The 20000-nt window shown below is 31.0% G+C and overlaps 8 protein-coding genes across 8 annotated transcripts in view; 6 read left to right on the forward strand and 2 right to left on the reverse strand.

Moving 5' to 3' along the window:
- Positions 1–192: 192 nt before the first annotated feature.
- On the forward strand, positions 193–3745 carry PGO_146390 (dipeptidyl aminopeptidase 2; the record flags this gene model as incomplete). Its single annotated transcript, XM_028690629.1, has 8 exons — positions 193–240; positions 720–828; positions 1078–1246; positions 1533–1588; positions 1733–1786; positions 1916–2123; positions 2402–2523; positions 2769–3745. The coding sequence occupies 8 exons, from the start codon at positions 193–195 to the stop codon at positions 3743–3745; spliced, it is 1743 nt and encodes a 580-aa protein (XP_028546430.1).
- Positions 3746–6118: 2373 nt separating this feature from the next.
- Positions 6119–6763, forward strand: PGO_146400 (U3 small nucleolar RNA-associated protein 11; the record flags this gene model as incomplete). The annotated part of the gene is made up of 1 exon (XM_028690630.1): positions 6119–6763. One exon carries the CDS (start codon positions 6119–6121, stop codon positions 6761–6763), a length of 645 nt encoding a protein of 214 aa, XP_028546431.1.
- An 854-nt stretch (positions 6764–7617) lies between these two features.
- Positions 7618–8178, forward strand: PGO_146410 (tRNA intron endonuclease; the record flags this gene model as incomplete). The annotated part of the gene is made up of 1 exon (XM_028690631.1): positions 7618–8178. One exon carries the CDS (start codon positions 7618–7620, stop codon positions 8176–8178), a length of 561 nt encoding a protein of 186 aa, XP_028546432.1.
- Positions 8179–8917: 739 nt separating this feature from the next.
- Positions 8918–10093, forward strand: PGO_146420 (methyltransferase; the record flags this gene model as incomplete). Its single annotated transcript, XM_028690632.1, has 1 exon — positions 8918–10093. One exon carries the CDS (start codon positions 8918–8920, stop codon positions 10091–10093), a length of 1176 nt encoding a protein of 391 aa, XP_028546433.1.
- Positions 10094–12282: 2189 nt separating this feature from the next.
- On the forward strand, positions 12283–13458 carry PGO_146430 (RNA-binding protein; the record flags this gene model as incomplete). The annotated part of the gene is made up of 1 exon (XM_028690633.1): positions 12283–13458. One exon carries the CDS (start codon positions 12283–12285, stop codon positions 13456–13458), a length of 1176 nt encoding a protein of 391 aa, XP_028546434.1.
- Positions 13459–14742: 1284 nt separating this feature from the next.
- On the reverse strand, positions 14743–15156 carry PGO_146440 (hypothetical protein, conserved; the record flags this gene model as incomplete). The annotated part of the gene is made up of 1 exon (XM_028690634.1): positions 14743–15156. One exon carries the CDS (start codon positions 15154–15156, stop codon positions 14743–14745), a length of 414 nt encoding a protein of 137 aa, XP_028546435.1.
- A 1797-nt stretch (positions 15157–16953) lies between these two features.
- PGO_146450 (hypothetical protein, conserved) lies at positions 16954–17796 on the forward strand (the record flags this gene model as incomplete). The annotated part of the gene is made up of 1 exon (XM_028690635.1): positions 16954–17796. One exon carries the CDS (start codon positions 16954–16956, stop codon positions 17794–17796), a length of 843 nt encoding a protein of 280 aa, XP_028546436.1.
- A 1525-nt stretch (positions 17797–19321) lies between these two features.
- PGO_146460 (bax inhibitor 1) overlaps positions 19322–20000 on the reverse strand; it is a gene marked incomplete at both ends in the record, with an annotated part of 885 nt that continues 206 nt past the window's right edge. The window contains one exon of the mRNA XM_028690636.1: positions 19322–20000. This exon is cut by the window's right edge and continues 206 nt beyond it. Within this exon, the coding sequence (XP_028546437.1) occupies positions 19322–20000 (679 nt within the window).

Genomic DNA, 20000 nt, shown 5'->3' on the forward strand with positions numbered 1-20000 from the left:
TGAGGGTATCTCAGATTAAACATAATACAAAGCCAATGATCCTATATATTATACAGAACAAAAACGGGTGCGAATACATCTCTTCTTTTCATACATCTGCAAGTGCAAATGTGTACAACAAAAGGAAAAGATAACATTGTTGTTCTTTGTACTGTCCTACAAAATTCAATTTTTTTGAAGTATCATCCTAGAATGAAGTATTTGCTGACACTTACATTTCTTCTTATGTTGATTGGTTCTGTGAAAGGAGACCTTCCAATACACGCTCTCATGGTATGAACATGAAACAAAAAAAAACAGACACACGCACACACAAACACATGCGACTGTGTCTGCTTAATCTGTGTATGCATACATGTATGGTATAGATGGAAGAAAGAGAAAATTCCAGAGTCTATTTTCTTGTATATAAAATTTGTAAGTAAATGGGATACATTTTGTAAATGTTTCATGGTACACGAAGTTATGAATCCTCTTTTTTTTTTTTTTTTTTTTTTGGAACTCCTTAAAGAAGTGGAAAAAAAAAAAAAAAAAAAAAAAAAAAAATGTTCCTTGATAATTCAAATTTTCCTGTTATGTGTTAAAAAGAAGAAAAATAATAAAATAGGGATAGGAATACACACTGCACATTGATATCCAGTTTATCTCATTTTCAAAAGTTTGAAATGTTTTGAAGTGTTTTGAAATGTATTGAAATCCTTCTTTTCCCTACTGCACAGGGTGATGTCATTGGCATTTGGGATATTAGTCAAACGAAGGAGACGTATTGGATGCCAGAGAATTGTGGTGCAGGGACTCCAAACAGAAACGTTGAAAATTTACGTCCTCGTAGGTTTCAATCCAAAACACGTGTACGTGCATACGTGCATATCTACTTATATATGCACAACTGTTTACGTGCATACGTACATATCTATTTACATGCAAAACTGTTTACATGCACAACTACTTACACACTTATTTGCGTCTGTGTGGCGATTTGGTTTGAACCCTTTTGAGCGTAAGTAAATCGGTAGCACTAACACATCGAGACTCCGTCTGACGATCCTCACTTAACCCCTCCCCCTGGGCATACAGAGATAAGAAATTATAAACAATTCATGGAAAATAATTACGGGAATTTAGAAACAATATCAATCATTATGTCTACTGAAAAAATTAAATTATCGGATAGGATCATACCGAGAAACAATTGGACCTACCTAGCAGTGAAAGACTCTAAAAACAATGAAATTATTGGGCATTGGTAAGAGAACCAAAAACTATACTTTATGACAGTGTCTGTATGTGTGTGTGATTAATCTGTTTCTCACGGGTTAAGCGGGAAAACAATTGGACATTTCATTACACATTCGACACGTGTACATGGGTTACACGGACTGGGACGTGGTTGTACTGCGTTCAGGTTAGTGCATTCCTTTTCTTGTTCTTCTTCTGTACAGATATTTCTTCTGATTTTCTTAATTCCCCCTTTTTTTTTTTTTTTTTTCTTTTTTTACCTCTTTTTACGTTTGCTTACTTTTGGCACAAAGGACGATGGTTTATGACGAAGGGTTTGAAATTAGAATCCCTGGGAAGAGATATTTCGGTAGGATATTCTATCCTGTTTTTAGAAAACAAGAAAGGAGGATTGTTTTTTTCAGCTTCTCTGAAAAAGCATAGCACTAGAAGGCATATCACCACTTCGGCTTCTCTACTACAACTTTTCTTTTTTTTTTTTTTTTTTTTTCAGCTTTTTTTAAATATGAAAGAGTAATATCGAAAAGATGTCCTCAGCCTTTAGAAAGTAGAATAAGACACACAAAAGCGTGGTACATTTGATGAGTTTTTTTATATCTTCCAAAATGAAGAATCAATTACTTGTTTGTTTGTTTTTTTTTTTTTTTTTTTTTTTTTCTCTTTTTCTTTTTTTCAGATAAGGAATCCACTGATATTGACTGTTATAAGACAGACCCAACAAAAACATTAATTGGATGGGTTTTACATGAACAAGTTGATCAACGAGATAAAGAAAAAAAAATATTTCAATGGGGATGCTTTTTTGGAAAAAAACATGAAGAAGTAGATGTGTCTTCATTTGTTATTCATAGCTTGTATGGAAGTAAGGGAAGTCACCTAGGCAGGTAAAGATTAAAAAAGTATACAAGTGCAAAGCTAGATGCATTGAATTGATTTAGAGGTTATCAGAGGAGAAATATATTAAACAGCTATTCCTGAAAACTCCATTTTTTCTTTTTCTTTTTTTTTTTTTTTTTTACATATATGATGAAATGGGGATGTATATTTATTTACATGCATAAATGTTTTTTTCCATTTGCCACTTTTTGTGTAAATAGATAATATTCATTTTTTTTTTTTTTTTTTTTTTTTTTTTTTTTTACTTCTTTATGTTCTGCTTCAGAGAAGAGGTATCTTCAATTCCAATGAAGCAATTAAGTTTTTCTGCAATTGAACAAAGAGCAAATTACAAAAAAATAAGAATATCTACAGATAATTTGTACGGGGTGACAAGAACGCGTCTGAGTAAGAAATATATATATATATATTGTGAAAAAATTTTGGTTTCGTGTCCGTTTTGCTGTGTAGTTGTTTCTCTCCATGGGTGTTCATATTATAAACAGATGTATGTATGAATGCATACGTACACACCTACACTTGTACAACACTTTCGTTCTGTCGACCGCTTGCACACATTCCAATTTTACCAATTTTACCAATTTTACCAATTTCTGTTTTCATCCCTCCCCCTCCACCCCCCTCGGTAAAAGTGAGAATCTATGAGAATGTTAAGGAACAAATATATGGATGTCGAAAGGAAAATATTGATAATACCAAGATTCGCTTGACACTTCCAATTGAATTCAGTTGGGGAGACCCATTTACTAATGACAATCTGAATGATGATGTAAGAGATCAAATGAATTGCGGAAGTTGCTATTCCATTTCTACATTGTATAGTTTGCAGAAAAGATTTGAAATATGGTTTTTAAAAAAACAAAATAAGAAAATTACTATGCCAGAATTATCTTATCAATCCGTCCTAAGTTGTTCTCCGTATAATCAGGGGTGTGATGGAGGCTTTCCATTTTTGGTTGGAAAGCAGTTGTATGAATTTGGAGCAACCACAGAGAATGTTATGAGATATGGAAATAATGATTATATTAAATGCGAACTAGTTGTAGGGGAATACAACAATGGGGAATACAACAATGGGGAATACAACAATGGGGAATACAACAATGGGGAATACAACAATGAAGGATACAAGAATTCCAAACATGGTGACATTTTCTATGCCTCCGATTATAACTACATTAACGGATGCTATGAGTGTTCAAATGAATTTGACATGATGAACGAACTTTTTTTAAATGGCCCCATAGTAGCTGCAATTAATGCCACACCTCAATTGCTTAACTTATACAACTTAAGTAATAAAAATTTTATATATGACATCCAAATTCATGAAAATAAAATATGTGATATCCCAAATCAAGGTTTTAATGGATGGCAACAAACTAATCATGCTGTCACAATAGTTGGTTGGGGACAACATCAAAATGAAAAAGGTACAATTGTTAAGTACTGGATTCTCAGAAATACTTGGGGAATTACCTGGGGTTATAAAGGGTATATAAAATATCAGAGGGGGGTAAATTTAGGAGGTATTGAATCACAGGCCGTTTACCTTGATCCAGACTTTAATCGTGGTCGAGGTCGTGATCTCAAGGGTTGGCTTGGATGAAAAGATTTCATAACAAAGGATGCGTATCTCATCGGGGAACAAGGCGCACAGGTTATTCTTCAACATGGTGTCATTACCACCATGTGTGATAAAAGAGAAAATAAGAGAAAAAAAAAAAAAAAAAAGAATTTTTTTTTTTTTTTTTTTTTTCTTTATTGCTGTTGCTATTGTTGCTGTTGCTATTGTTGCTGTTGCTATTGTTGCTGTTGTTGCTGTTGCATATCAATGTTATGTTGCAAAGTTTTTGCTATCCTACATCAGCTGTGAGAAATATTCGTACTAATATGTATACCCAAATATTCCACCTACTACCACTTATGCGTGTGCTTGAATCATAAGATCAGCTGCCGCATGTGGTCACGTATTTCTTTTCAAAAAGTTTTTTCAATATGAATTTTCAGAATGATGAAAATAAGAAATAACTTGTCATAGTTAATGGCTTTGCCATGACATACCCCTCTTATTCTTTTGTGATAATACAATTTGTGCATTTTGTGTTTATACATATACACGGGGTCGAGGGAAAAACAGAAAAAAAAAAAAAAAACTATTTCCATATCATTTCACTTATTCATTCATTTAATTTAAGCGGTATATAAATTTGTACATGTATGCACTAATATATTATACATATATTTTAATAATGTAGATAATGATATATGCTTTATTCTTGCACGCGCACGTTTTTGCTGTTACATTTTCTTCTTCTCCTTCTTCTTCTTCTTCTTCTTCTATATCATTGTTGCTGAAATGAAAGCAGAAACTTTGGGGGGTTGGCACCACAAATTAATTCCGCGCGTCCACATTTTGCCATTTCCTTTTTAAGTGGGGGAAAAAAAAAAAAAAATAAATAAAATAAAATAATTCACTAAAAAAGTGCATGTTGATGAGGAATTATAACATAAATTAAAATTTTTTCCTAATTTTTTAATAAAGAAAAAGTTGGGGAAATGTAAATGGGGAAAGAAAATATTCAATGCACGGGACATGTCAATGGGGAAGGGGGGTATAGGTATAGGGTTGCTTCGGAGGAGTTAAATTTCAATTTGGGGCCGTAATTTGGCCGTAATTTTTCTCTTTTTTTTTTTTTTTTTTTTTTCACGTTATTCAGCCGGTGGGTAAATAGCTTCAAATTATTGAAGAGTGGGGTTACCCTCTATCTATCTTTGTATTGTTAAGTCGGCCCGAACTTAAAAATATTTTACAATTATTAGCATTTCTGCGCCTTTCTTTTTTTTTTTTTTTTATTTCGATTGTAATGGATTATAGAAAACCTTAGGGAATTGAATTATTCACAAAAGGAGCATTACTCCACAGGCAACAACTATATATTTTTATCACACGTATTATATCAAGAAATAGGGGCATCGCTTTTACATATATATTAGATATATATATATATATGTAGCTAGCTAAGGAGAATATACATATGGGGGGAAAAAAAAAACCAAAATAAGAAAAAGAAACCGGAATAAATAGTTAGGGAAAAGAAGGCGGAAAAAAAAAGGAGCCAAAGATCGAAATGCAGCGTTCAGCAGAATCGCTACTTTGTTTTCCCCAGTTTATGACGATGCTTATACATCCTTTATTTTATTAATTTTGAGGAAAAGGAAGGAATGCAACTTTTTTCCTCAAGCATATTTTTATGCCCACAGATGAATTTTTGCACAGGTGGAAAGAAACTAAGAATTTCTTTTGAGAAAAAGGAACAAAAAATTAAGCGGTCATAATTTGAGGGGCATTAAATTAAACATAAAAGAGTAAAAAGCAAATTTTATACCCATACCATCATAGCACATGATAAACTACATATCTGTGTGGTAAAGCCCACCCACCTCTGATCGAGAGACTGTTGGTGCCTTTCTTCAATTTTTCATATAGTTCATTGAGTGGGGGAGAAAAAAAAAAGAAAAAAAAATAAAATAAGACCGATTTAAGAAGACGACAGCTACACTAAGTACGGCACTATTTTTTGCACTCACATTTTTAATAATAGAGCTGAGAGAACTTCACAAGAAGATTTGCCATATACATACGCACGCACACAGAGACGCATGTACAGATAGAAGTAGCGTAGAAGTAGCGTAGAAGTAGCGTAGAAGTAGCGTAGAAGTAGCGTAGAAGTAGCGTAGAAGTAGCGTAGAAGTAGCGTAGAAGTAGCGTAGAAGTAGCGTAGAAGTAGCGTAGAAGTAGCGTAGAAGTAGCGTAGAAGTAGCGTAGAAGTAGCGTAGAAGTAGCGTAGAAGTAGCGTAGAAGTAGCGTAGAAGTAGCGTAGAAGTAGCGTAGAAGTAGCGTAGAAGTAACAGAGAAGTAACAGAGAAGTAACACATTTCTGAATGTGCTCTTAGACGAGAAACGATTTAGGGAGAAAAAATGTCGAGTTACAAAAATGTAATTCCAAAAAGGAGCTATCAGGAGAGGGGGCAAGCGAAACATAGACTGTATCTGGGAGAATTGGAAAAAAAGGTGGACTATGGAAAAAGGAGGGAAATATATAAGAAGAAAAAAAAAATTGAAAATGTGCTGAAAGAGAAGATTATGAACAAGAATCCAGATGAATTTCATACAGGTATGATACATTCTAGAATAAATGATGATACAAATGAATTAATAAAAGAAGAAAAAGTGTTGAAGGAAGAAGTAAAGTTAAAACATAAAAGAGATGAATTAACACAGCAAGCTAATATGCTATATAAAAAATTAAAAAAAATTAATAAAGCTATTGACAATTATCAGATAAATGTCCCCCTAAGATACATTTTTAACAATTCCCATGAGTACTATAATGACAATGAAGATACATATGTACTTAAAGCAGAAAATAAAAAAGTGAAAAATAGAGCTGCTATTCTTCAAAAAAGATATAACTCTTTAATTAATTTAAAAAAAAACATCTTATCCCATATAAGAAATATAGATAATAAATATGTAATTACTTACAAAAATGTAGATGGTTATAGTGTCATCAAAGGATCTGGTGGTACACCTTATCGTTTCTTTGCACCACGCCTCCGATGAAAATATATTTTTTGCGGGGAGAGACGTTTCATAAGCAAGCTTTTTGTATTTTCATATCCGAGGCCCCCAATTTTATGTCAATATAAAATATGTAGTATTATGTTTATTTTCACTCAACTAGTATTTTTCTATGTTCATTTGGATTTTATCGCACGTTTTCTAACTATTCACACGATACACTTCTTGGCAACTTTTTAATTGCATTTTATTTACGTTATTTTTCAGTCGCATATCACATTCACATTATTTTTATTACCATTACTATTATTCTTTTTTATTTTTATTTTATTTTTTTTGTGCTCTTCTTCTACCCTCCCACATGCGAATTGTTAAGTGATCTGAACATGCAAAAAGGGAAGAAGAAAAAAAAAAAAAAAAAAAAAAAATAGGAAAAAGTTGTTAAATTAGCATGTATAAGTTTTTTTTTTTTTTTTTTTTTTTTTGGTATAACTATTAATCATTTCATCATACTAATGGATGAACAATCCTCTTCATTAACAATGAGGAAGAGAAAAATTCTATTTTTTTATATACATTCAAAATTTTGAGTCATGTGTAAAAATAGATATTTTTATAACTTTGGTAAAAAAAGAAAAAAAAAAAAAAAAAAAGTGACATAGAGGAGGAACAATTTTTCTGCACACATATAAAGATATTATCCTGTTAGGCGAAAAGCATTTGCTAGCTTTTTTCATCATCAACTTTCATGTAGTTTCCTCTCCTCTATGTTGTCACCCTATACCTAGTCATACACTTTTGATGTACAGAGGTCAAAACACAGTATCGTATCCCCTCTTTTATGCCTCCTCCACATTTCTTGGTAAAAGTTGTGTATGGGAAATTATGTATTTATAATGAAAATAATTTATAAGTATAAAAAAGAGAACTACGAACTAGAGATTAATGAGGAGAATGCTGACAATTATGTCATCGAAACATTTGAAAAGAATTTCAAAAAGTGCAGAAATGGAAATTTCATTTACGATTGTGAAACACAGACAGAGTTCCTGAACTTCCAGCAGTTCTGTTTTAAAAGTGAAAATGATTTTGTTAATGGTAAGATAAATGGTAATGATAGAAATGCAATAGGAGGAAATAACCAACTCAGTTGTGCTCATAAAAAAGAAAAGTGGCAATTAAATTATGTTAACTTTTTCGAAAAATCTGGTTACATTGTCAAAGAGGGAGATATATATGGTGCAGATTATTTACTCTATTTGAGTAGTGAAAAATATACACACGCAGCTTACGTTGTGTACACTGTCAGTAGAAGCGATGTTATTAGAGACTTAATTCGGGTGCTTAGATTATCTCATAGCATAAAAAAAAATGTCATCTTAATATTACAGAAGGACATAGAATCAGAAGATATTTCAGATAACATCGTTTATGTGCAGATGTATTCCTATAAATAGAGGTCTCCATCGGTTAAACCTCAATGTTCAGCTATCTTCATAACAGGTTTAGGGGCGGTCGCTTTTGTATTTTCTCTTTGAGGCATTTCCAGGAAATGCGTTGTTCTTCATATACACGCATACGTATATGTATATATATATATATATATATGTATATACATTTGGTACTTATACATGCATTACTAAGAGTTGCACAAATCTGCTAAGCCTGTACGCGAACAACTGTAAAAGAATTTGTATATGCACGTTTAGTAAGAATCACATATATAAAATCAACAAGTTCTGACATAATTGTAATTTTTTTTTTTTTTCTAGTCTCTACGGGAGTTGTTTCTGCTGCAAAATTAAGGATCATAAAATGTCCTAAATGGTTTACTATGCATGTAAAAACAGTTTTTAGATTATCTTTTTTACAAAACTTGGGAGAGGAAAAAAGTTTCCAAAGTTTTAATTTATTTATTTTATTTAATTTTTTTTTTTTTTTCCAACTTCGTACCGTAGCCAGAATGACGCAAATTGCCAACTCAACACAACAATGGCTAGCTAAGAAAAAAAAAAAAATTCAGAAAAAAGAACAAAACTGAGAAAACGTATCTTTAATTCGCATGAACAAGTCAGGCTTTTTTTTTTTTTTTTTTTTTTTTTTTAAGGGGGTGTTTACTCCTTTTTGTTAGGAACTCTTCCTATTTAACACCCTTCCATCCCACTCTACCCCCCTTAAATTTCATTATTAATAAATATGCGACCCTTCTTCGATTCTGACATTGTAGTAAATTTTACTCTTTCAGAAGAAGCAGTGCAAAATGAGAAGAAAATTGTTGAAAATAATAGAAGGGTTTTGCGGACGTGTCAGAAGGAAAAACTAATAACGGAGGGGAAAAAGAATTGGGATAAGTTTTATCATCATTATAAAACCAATTTTTTTAAAGATAGAAAGTGGATAAAAATCGAATTTGATCATATTTTTAAGGAAGAAACGTTGGTGAATGAGAAGATTGATGAAGAAATAAAAGACAGAGAAATTGAAGCAACACGAGGGAAAAAACTAGTACTAGAATTCGGATGTGGGGTTGGAAACACGCTAATCCCGCTTCTGATCGAATACGAACATTTGAATTGTATAGGCATAGACTTTTCAAAAAATGCTATAAATCTTCTGAATGAAAAATGGAACAAAATTATGAATTGGAATAATACAATGAAGGAAAAACAGGGCGTTGGGGCAACTGAACCAGCAGGTGATGATTCAGTTGAAGGCGTAAGTGGCCAGATGAATCACGTCAATGTAGAGAAGTATTCGCAAAAGCACAAAGACATTTGCAATGTGATTGATAATTCCAACAATCATGATGAGGAAGAAGAGGCTGAATCAGAAGAAGGAGGGGAAGACGCAGGGACTGAAGCAGGGGAAGAAGCAGAGACATGTATGTTATCCCATATTTTCGAATTTAAAGATTATAAAAAAATGGGAAGTTTAATAAAAACGTGTGTAGCTGATATAACAACGCGCGATCAGACAACCACAAACATTTGCAATTTAGGGACGGTTGATATCGTTTTGCTTATTTATGTATTGTCTTCTGTGCAACCGGAGAAAATGAAAAATGTTATTTCCCATGCACACATGTATTTGAAAAAAGGAGGTTATGTTTTGTTACGAGATTATGGATTGTACGATTTAACACAAGTAAGATTTGCAAACAAAAAGGAAAAAAAAATATCCGAAAATTTTTATGTCCGAGGTGATAAAACATTCGTGTACTTTTTCAAAACCGAAGAACTCCGGGAACTTTTTTGTGAAAATGATTTATTTGAAGAAGTACAAAATAAGTATATAACAAGAATTGTTAAAAATAGAAAAAGAAACTTGGAGATGAAACGAATTTGGGTACAGTCTATTTTTAGGAAGCGGTAATTTATGTCTTTGTGTGAGTATGTCTTTTTTCATCCTTCTCTCGATAGATATACGTTCATGCAACAACAACGTAACATACATATGTAAAAATAGTTAACAAAAATGAATATTAATACACTCTATTCAAAGATGAGGAAAATTTGATGAGTGGATTTGTTTACATTTTTAGAGAATTGGTAATTTATTTCATATAAGTTATATTACGGATATATATATATATCCATTTGAGACAAGAAAAAATATGATAAATTTTGTGCACATTGTGTGAAATTTTTTTTTTTTTTTTTTCTTTCTTTTCTCCTTCCCTATACTATTTTTTAAGTACACTTTTGCATACTTAATAAATAAAATGGAAATTTATGCATTTGTATATTTGTGAAGAAAGTCCATGCTTTACAAATTTAAAACATATGATTACACAAGTTTTGTATTTAAAAAAAAAAAAAAGTGTATATATAGAACGACGTTCATAGGTCATAATTAAATAGCTACTCCCCCCCCCCTCTTTTTTTTTTTATTAATATTATATAAATTTTTTGTTACCTTTTAAACTCTTTTTTAAGTCTTGGTATTTGTAGTGTGTTCTTAGTTTTGTTTCATATATATGGGCATGACAGAGAAAGAGGAGGATAATAAAGGGATATTATATCCAGCAGTAAGCACATGTGAATTTACTTATATATGTCCGTTTGCAGATATGAGATATGTTCGCCTTTTTACATATTATAGTAAAACCGTTTTATATCACACATGAATAGAAAATGTAAATGACCTTTAAATTGGGTGGCTGTCCACGAGGAATGGGCAAATAATAATAAAAGAAATTTTATATAAAAACGTTGTTTTTAATCTGTTTTATGGACTTGCATCCCATAATGGATGAGAGGGGGAAAACAATTAAAAGGGAAAAAAAAGAAAAAAAAAGCATTTCTTCCCCAGTTTTTTTTTTTTTTTTTTTTTTTTTTCTTCTTTTTATTTTAAATCGTGAATTTTGAATATTTTCTTGTAAAGTTGCAAATTTGTGGGCTTACATAAAATATATATACACTCATGTATATATATTCTCTCTCCGTACATATTTCAAACCTCGCACATTTTATTTGAAAAAATGAAATAAAAAAAAAAAAGAAAAAAAAATCTCCGTAGTCAACGCTCCTCGTGCAATGGGAGAAAAATAAAAATAAAATTGGAAATACTAATAGAAACATAAACATAAGGAGAAACAGAGGTTTTTGTCCCAACTGGTGCTAATAAACTTTATTTTTTTTTTTAAGAGGCACAAAACATTAAATTAATTGTGTGCTTTTTCCGATTCATTTACTTGATAAATTTATAAACCGGTAGATAAGAGACCGAATAGGGTTAAAAGGATTGCCCCCAGGTAATTCTTTTTTCTTTTTTTTTTTTTTTTTTATTCTTAAATTGAGGGAATAAAACTTGTGTCAATGTAACGTATGCAGCTACAATAAGTGCTATATATGCATTTACATGCGTTTACTTCCCCAGTAAGCGTGTTCACAAATGTACATATATATATATATATATATATATATATATATATATATAAAGGGATATTAAGAAGAGAAATTTATGAATTTATATTTCTATTCAAAGCAGAGAGCAGCCATTGGTTTTTCAACAATATTTGTATAAATCCATACTAGGAGTTCAATTTTGTTTTAAGGCATAGATATATTATGAATGTATATTAGGGTAGGCCAAGAGATTTATGAGCACATAATTTATTATCCAAAGAGGGGTAAATACGTTGGACATAAGATCTAATAGTGTTGTTTTGTGTTGTTTTGTGTTGTTTTGTGTTGTTTTGTGTTGTTTTGTGTTGTTTTGTGTTGTTTTGTGTTGTTTTGTGTTGTTTTGTGTTGTTTTGTGTTGTTTTGTGTTGTTTTGTGTTGTTTTGTGTTGTTTTGTGTTGTTTTGTGTTGTTTTGTGTTGTTTTGTGTTGTGTTTTTTTTTTTTTTTGTGCTTCAAAATCAAGATACACGGAACGCAAACCCGTTCTGCAGAGGGGTAAAAGAATGAAAAGAAAACGTGCGCATACTTGTTCACACGACAAAACTTATGTAATCATTGAAACAGTTCTACACCACGATAGTTACATAATAAAGATTGACCAAGAGAGAAGAAGGGGAGGAGGGGCTAGATAAACGAGAAGGGTAAAAAGAGAAGAGATGGAGCGCTACGGACACAATGTTAGAACAGATGTAAAGAAACAGGGATCAGAGAACTCAGAATTACCTATCCTATGTGAAACATGTTTAGGAGAAAATCCATACGTTCGATTAATAAAAGAAGAAAATGGAAAAGAGTGTAAGATTTGTAATAATCCATTTACACTTTTTCGATGGAAACCAGGGCAAAAGGCTAGATATAAACAAACGATTATTTGTAATATGTGTGCAAAAGTGAAAAATGTATGTCAAACGTGTTTATTTGATTTACAGTATAATTTACCTGTACAAGTGAGGGATAAATTTCTTGAAACTAGTATTGCTGCTGTTCCTGAAAATGAAACAAATAGAAATTTTTTTTTGGAACAAATAGAAAAAAATTTGGACACTGATACATATGATAAGATGAATAGAATTAATATGGATTTGTCAAAATTAAAAAGAAGAGATCCATATTTTAAAAGAAATATGGCAAGAGTATGTAGTTTTTGGAGAAAAAATGAATGTAATAGAGGAGCAGAATGCCCATATCTTCACAAAGAAATACATTTAGATAAATCCCTTAGTAATCAGAATATTAAAAGTAGGTATACTGGAGAAAATGATGTATTAGCAGAAAAAATATTAACAAGGTATGATAAGCAAAATGAAGAGGATAAATTTATGGCCAATAGAATATGTATTCATGGAATTAGTGAATCAGTTAGTCAAGCAAATATTAAAGAATGTTTTAAAAAATTTGGTGAAATCAAATCAATTAAAATGATACCTAAAGATTCCAAAATGTTCATTTCATATGCCACTTCACAAAGTGCCAAAAAGGCAGCAGACAAGTATAAAGATGGCTTACAATTAAATGGTTCCAATTTAACTGTTCTACTTATGGAAGAAATAATGCCCAAAGCTGTTCCCTTTTTACCTCAACCACCACCCCCAGGTGCAGCAAGTGCACCTGCGCCTCTTCCCTATGGATGGTACAACAACAAATGGAATAATCAGACGAATATAAACTTTATGAAAAAAAATAATCAAACCAGTGCATCTACCTCTCAAGGAATCATGATGAATATACCTCCAATGTTCTATCCATACCAGAATTATAATTTCAATCCAAAGGCACCCAATTCTGCTCCATATTCTTCCATGCGTCCGTCCGAAGCGGAGCAGAGAAAATAGAGGGATATATATATATATATGATCCACACTTTTTTTCCTTTTATTTCCTTTTATTTTATTTTATTTTTTTTGTGAAAACTTGTCGTGGTGGAAAATTGGACAGCTGTTCACTGCTTAGCTTGACATTTTCAACACGTATTTCTCTGCGTGTATATTTTATCACTACGTTTTTGTTATTTTTGCTGCTATGTTATTTAACCACATTTGAATTCTTTTTATTTATTTATTTTTTTTTTTTTGTTAAAAATTAACCACATTTTTTTTTTCATTTTACCTTGTTAATAAAATTCGCTTCACCCCATCTCATTGTATTTGCTTATCATAAAGTGCATTATTTGTTAGGGGAAAGTGGGAAAACAATCCATGCATTTGCTTTTAGTTGTATCTTCCGTGCTATCACTGTTCAGAGTGATTTAATGTCTATTCTGATAATATTATGCCTTTTGTATGATATTTCCCCTATTTAAGCCTTATTCAATTATTTATGCTTTTAACACATTTTGGTGTTTCATAAAATGCTGTAAGTGATATATTCATATAGATAGCTAAACAAGCAGTCGCAACCAATTTGGAAAGTGGACTTTTTTTTTTTATAACCTGTTAGGAATGTAAAGCTTTGTCTTGTTGACAAGTTTAGAATTAACTTATAGCTTTAGCAAATTCTATGTATTAAACTAGTGTTTTATAATAATAGAAAATGAAAAAAATACCAAAAAGGGAGTATGTGCAAATTTAAACGTTTTTGTCATACACAAAGGTTATCCACCGTAGTAATATATGTACCACTAATGTGAAAAATTGGAAAAAAAAAAAAAAAAAAGGTTTTTTATCTTATAATGTATGTTGTTTTTTTGGCTAGTTGTGTGCAGGCAAATGCACATCATGATTAACAAAAAAAAAAAAAAAAAAAAAAAAAATAGTGTGTGCATACTGCGTAAAAAAAACACAGCCAGATACACGAATAAATGGATGAGCAAAAAAGAAAAAACTGATGATATGCATGTGTCTTAATAATGACCATTTCTTCTGTTCTGTGCAGTCATATTCGAGGTACAGTCGAATGAACAAATGTGTTAGCCAATCGGATGCAGTACCAGCGGTCGTCAGTCAAATCAAGCAATTACCTAAGCAGGAATCTCCAAATTAAAGGGGGCAAAACAAGGTAAAAAGTTAAGCAGTACATTTTCTCTTTGCAACTGTTCCAGTTTTTTCACAGTTATTCGCAATCCTGGAGTGAAGCCAGCCCACCAGGGTCTCCGGAATACAAGTTTCCTTCTACCCCTTTCACAAAAGTTCTATTTGCGTTTTTCTGTGCTCTAAGTACTTCACATAGTGATTAATTATCCCTGTAGATCTCCATAACATTAACCATATACACAAATTTGAAATCCCTATCCACCAATTCCTTTCATGTCTCCATTTGTACATTTTATAGTACTCGTCTGATAATCCAAGAATGGGATCCTTGGGATTATGCATTTTGTTTACAGAATATTTCAACTTGTACGATTCCGTAATGAATAAAATAAAATTTAAAATTAATATAAGGGAGACAATTCTGATGGGTGTATCTCCAATTTGCTTTCGGCAAAATGAGTAGCTGAATTTTACAAGGAATTTTATTTTCAGTAGACAAGACAAAAGTAGTGTTATTCCCAAAGGCATTACTATTACGTATATTATCTTGAGTAGTGACATATTTTTTTTTTCTGGAATGAAGAAAGATGGAGAAAACGAGAATAAAATGATGGTTCAAAAAAACAAAAGTATAGAATCAAATTAATCTCAAGCGCAATTCTGAACCAAAATGGGAGGGGAAAAAAAAAAAAAAAAAAAAAAAAAAAGCTCTTCCCTTGGTTGTGCTGTTCAAATGCTTGTAACAGAAAAGTCCTATTGGAGAAAATACAAAATGTATACTTGTGCTACCACGATTACATATGAATTAAAATAACGTTTCGTCTTAAAAAAAAAAAATAAAATAAAAATGGAAGAAGAGTCTCTTAATATCTATACGTATACAATTTAAAAAATTATTTTACTTAATGAATGTTTTGTGAATCTATCATATTGTAGTATTTCCAAATGGTACATTTACTATATAGCATTAGAACTTGTTAGAAAAATGAAAATTGTGAATTCGTGGATCTTTTTAATTTATTCATATTTCATAATTCATACTTCATATTTTATGTTTCATTTTTTTTTTTTTTTTTTTTTTTTTTTAGCAAAGAAAACTGATTAAATTATTTTTTTTTTCTCAAAAAAAAATTGTTACTTTTTGCAGTAGGAATGTAACATTGTTCATTATGAAGAACAGCATTTCAGAACATGCATGTATAACTTTTTTTTTTTTTTTTTTTTTTTTTCGTGTCCTCTTTAAAGTTTACTGTTTGCATGGTAGGTCAATCGTTATAGCAATATGGAAAAGCTGAGTTTTCTCAATGTTATTTTATGGATTGTTGTCACATTCTCTTAGCTACTTTTTCAACAGTTGAGAATGTTATTCTCCATAAGAGGTAGTAAGTATTTCCTTGGTGACACATATCCTTTGTGCATCTCATCCTTTAGAATGTATTTCGTGATTTATCGAAATGTATAAAAGCGAGGGACAACCATGCTTAAAGAATTAGCCCATTTAAATAACCTTGGTAATTTTTTCTTGCACATCCTATCTTTTTTGTAACAACAAAATTGGAAAAAATGTTGCCTCTTCTATAATATATGATGTAGAGTAAAGTACACGTAGGAAATTCCATTAAAGAAAAAAAGAAAAAAAAATGATTTTCTTCCCTTTTGATAAGTCCAACTTTTTTTTCATTGAAAAGGAAATGTTTAACATAAGGAGTTATATGGGCATTTCGCACGTGCTTAATACAAATGGAAAATTCAGTTTATTGAAAATGCGGAAACTTATTAAGGTTAACTTCACATGTGTACCTGCAGTTCTTGAAGGAAGAATGGAAAATAATTGTTAAGTCCCTAAAACATGACGTGATAATGAATTTCTTTTTTATTTTCTTTTGTATTTTCCATTTTGCTCTTTTAATAAACAAGTGTAAATGAAACATGGCAAGCTTTTTAGAGCTTTTTTTTTTTTTTTTTTTTTTTTTTTTCGCCCTAGAAATATGAAAAAAAAAAAATATTACATGCACGTTTATGATTTCGTTCATATTTTTTTTTTTTTTTTTTATTGTCTGTTCAGAAAAAAAGTATAAACGTACATGTTTTAATCTCCCATTGTTTTTAAAACTTAATTATTGTTGATCTATTGAAAGCAGTTCTACATCGTAGCATAGGAACTTTGTGATTATGCTGATTTATGAATTTGTAGACTTGTCATATTACACATTTGATGACTTGTAAATTTGTAGACTTGTCATATTGCACATTTGATGACTTGTAAATTTGTTGACTTGGCATTTTGACCATTTGCTGTCCTACCCGTCTACAATTCCTCCCCACCCACGCAAATACACACATACACAGAGGAAAAAGATGAAAGGGATAGGCGAGTTTTATGCTTACTCCATGGACAAATGTACATCAGTTTTTAACTTGAAAAAAAAGGAGGAAATTAACAGAAAAAAGAAAACTGAAATAAGTTGGGTGGGAAAAGTGTTTTCAGAATTTGAGAAAACGAAAAATGACACATTTGAGTATATCAGTGTCCAAAAAAATTATTGGAAAAAAAAATTTAGCGATTCGAAATTTTCTTCATATTGCAAGCATGAGAACTCTAAATATGAAAATTTACCTTGGTATAAAAAATTGTATCAAATATTAAAAGGTTATATTTGTAACTTGTTGAACATTGTAGATCATGAAAACATGGAGACCAAAAGAAAAGATCAAGGAGAATTTAAAAATAAAGTTCTCCAAAGAAGGCAACATGAAAATAAAATAAACAGAGAATTCGTTAGTTTTGAAAATCTGGATTACAAAAATAAACAAAAAAGTAAAAACACAGATGATAATTCCTTGTTTAAAAAATATAGAGAAAGGTTCAGAAAGACAAAGGAAAATGAAACTCATCACAGTGAACGTAGCCAGTCCGAATTAGTCAAAAGGAATATCTCCCCAAACAGTATCTTATCTGTTCCTAGTAACAAAAGTATAATGCTGGATAATAAGAAACTGATGAAGGATGAAAATGCCCTTGTGAACACAGATAAGGAAGAAGAGACAAGGAACAAAGCGAATGATGGGGACAGCGACAAAGAAAACGAAAGCGACCATGAGGTGAAGAAGAATGACAGGAAAAGTTTTCTTAATGTTGAAAATTCGCCAAAATTTAATATTAAAAACACGTGGGAGAAGTTAAGTGGCTATATTTCATAGATGTGCATGTATGTATACTTGTTTGTGGCTTTTTTTGCAGGTATGCATAGCCAGAAATGTTTAATGGGCCCGAATTTGTGAGCCTTTCTTGGGAAATATTGACGCGTGAATTTGTGACGAAGAATTGTTGCTTTGTACTATTTGCGCGAATGCATGTTTTTTGTCTTTTTGTTTTTGTGTCTTTTTGTTTTTTTGTTTTTTGCCTTTTTGTTTTTGTGTCTTTTTGTTTCTTTGCTTTTTTGTTTCTTTGCTTTTTTGTTTTTTTGCTTTTCTGTTTTTTTGTCTTCTTGTTTTGTGATTTATGGAGGCTTTTCATAGTTTATCACTGAAAATAATTAAACTTTTACGCAGTACAGAAATGCATGTGTGTGTGTAAATATGCGTACGTGGGTGTGTCTTTTTATAATTGCACATGTATTCAAAGACGTAAACTCATACTCACACTTATGCTAACGCTAACACTAACGCTAACGCATATGGTAACACTAATTCAATCCTTAGCAACAATTCTAATGTACTTATATGAAAGGCACTTAACGGGATAAAGCATATAATATATTTCTTCATCCTTTTGCCTTTACGTAGTAAATTTTTTTTTTTTTCTCGTGAATGTCCACTAATGTTAGAATAGAACGCTAAGTATATATACACTCTTTCGAAGGGGGAAAAAAAAAAAAAAAAAAAAAAAAAAAAAAAAAAAGTTGACATGCACAATTTACCAAATTTATGACTTGTTCAAAAAATAAACCGCTACAGCTTTACTGTTCAGGTACCTACTCAAATTTTCTCGTAAGAAAAGTTTGTAATTCTACTTTGCACCCAATGCTGTTTCATTATTATTAGATTTAAATATAAGAGGGTCATAAAAACAGCAAGACTAATCAGTCTAAATTGTGTAAAATGATGGGTTTATTTGGGTTTTGAATGACACATATCTCTCTTCGTTTGTATTTTGTTCATAACAATAAAAATGCTGCGTCATGACGATGGTTCGAGCTGATTCATCTTAAAGCAAAGCAGTATAAGACATGTTCAATTTTGTTATATTAATTTTTTTTTTTTAACATGAAAAAACATGTTTTGTTTATACATTAAAAATTAGGTTTTTAATTATATTTAAAACGTAAAAAAAAAAAAAAAAAAAAAAAAAGCATGGAGAACATGTACAATAGACGTTAGTGTAAATATATAAATACATACACCGTGTCTTGTACATGCACATAAATATATATATATACACGGGAATATCGTACGTGCGTTTTTACATTTCATACACATGCGATGGTAGGAAAAGGGCGGCTTGGTAACTCACTACTTGTGTTCTGTATATACAATAGTAATTATAATAATAGTTACAATAATGGTTACAGTAATGGTTACAGTAATGGTTACAGTAATGGTTACAGTAATGGTTACATGATAGTACTTATAACTGCCATAATAACAGCTATGATAATGGTCTGAATTGTAGTTCCAATACTAGTAGTAATAGTCGTGATAATATAATATATTTAACACAGGAAAATCAGTCGGAATTTGAAAAAATGGATAAGATAGAAAGAAACAAATTAATTATATCCATGTATAGGGCTAAAGTAGCGAATATATAATCATCTACTGAAAATTCATATTTCTTGTGTTTACCACCAATAATAAGCTGGGTATCAACAATGATGGAGATGGATAATAAGAATGCACTAATTCCAGCAAAGACTAAATTAAAAACTTTGCTGCGAACAAAAATTCCAACAATTCCAAGTACCATTAGTATTAAAAATGCCATAAAGAGATAGACATACCATCCTGTAAAATCCCATTTGGTTTGGAAGGCAAAAATGGTTAACCCTACAACCACAACAGACGTTGTTCCAAAGGCATAAAAAAATATTTCTGAATTTGTTCTTGCACTTGCTAATGTAACTATTAATGTCATACCAATTGTTATTGAAAGCAAAAGAAAATAGTTACTTGGATATTTTCTAGCCAAAACAGGTGAACATGCCAATGCTATCATTATTGGTAAACTTAAAATTATTCCAAAAACAAAAAGTAATGTGTAATTACTAATTACAAATGTGTTAAATGGTTTATATAAAACAGATAATGCTGAACATCCAAAGGTCATAAGAAGTTGTAATGATAATATGGAGTAAACTTTTCTTATGAATCCATGTCTTATCTTGGTTGAAGAAAATTCGTTAAGA

The sequence above is a fragment of the Plasmodium gonderi genome (assembly GCF_002157705.1).
Source record: "Plasmodium gonderi DNA, contig: Chr14, whole genome shotgun sequence".
Lineage (NCBI taxonomy): Eukaryota > Apicomplexa > Aconoidasida > Haemosporida > Plasmodiidae > Plasmodium > Plasmodium gonderi.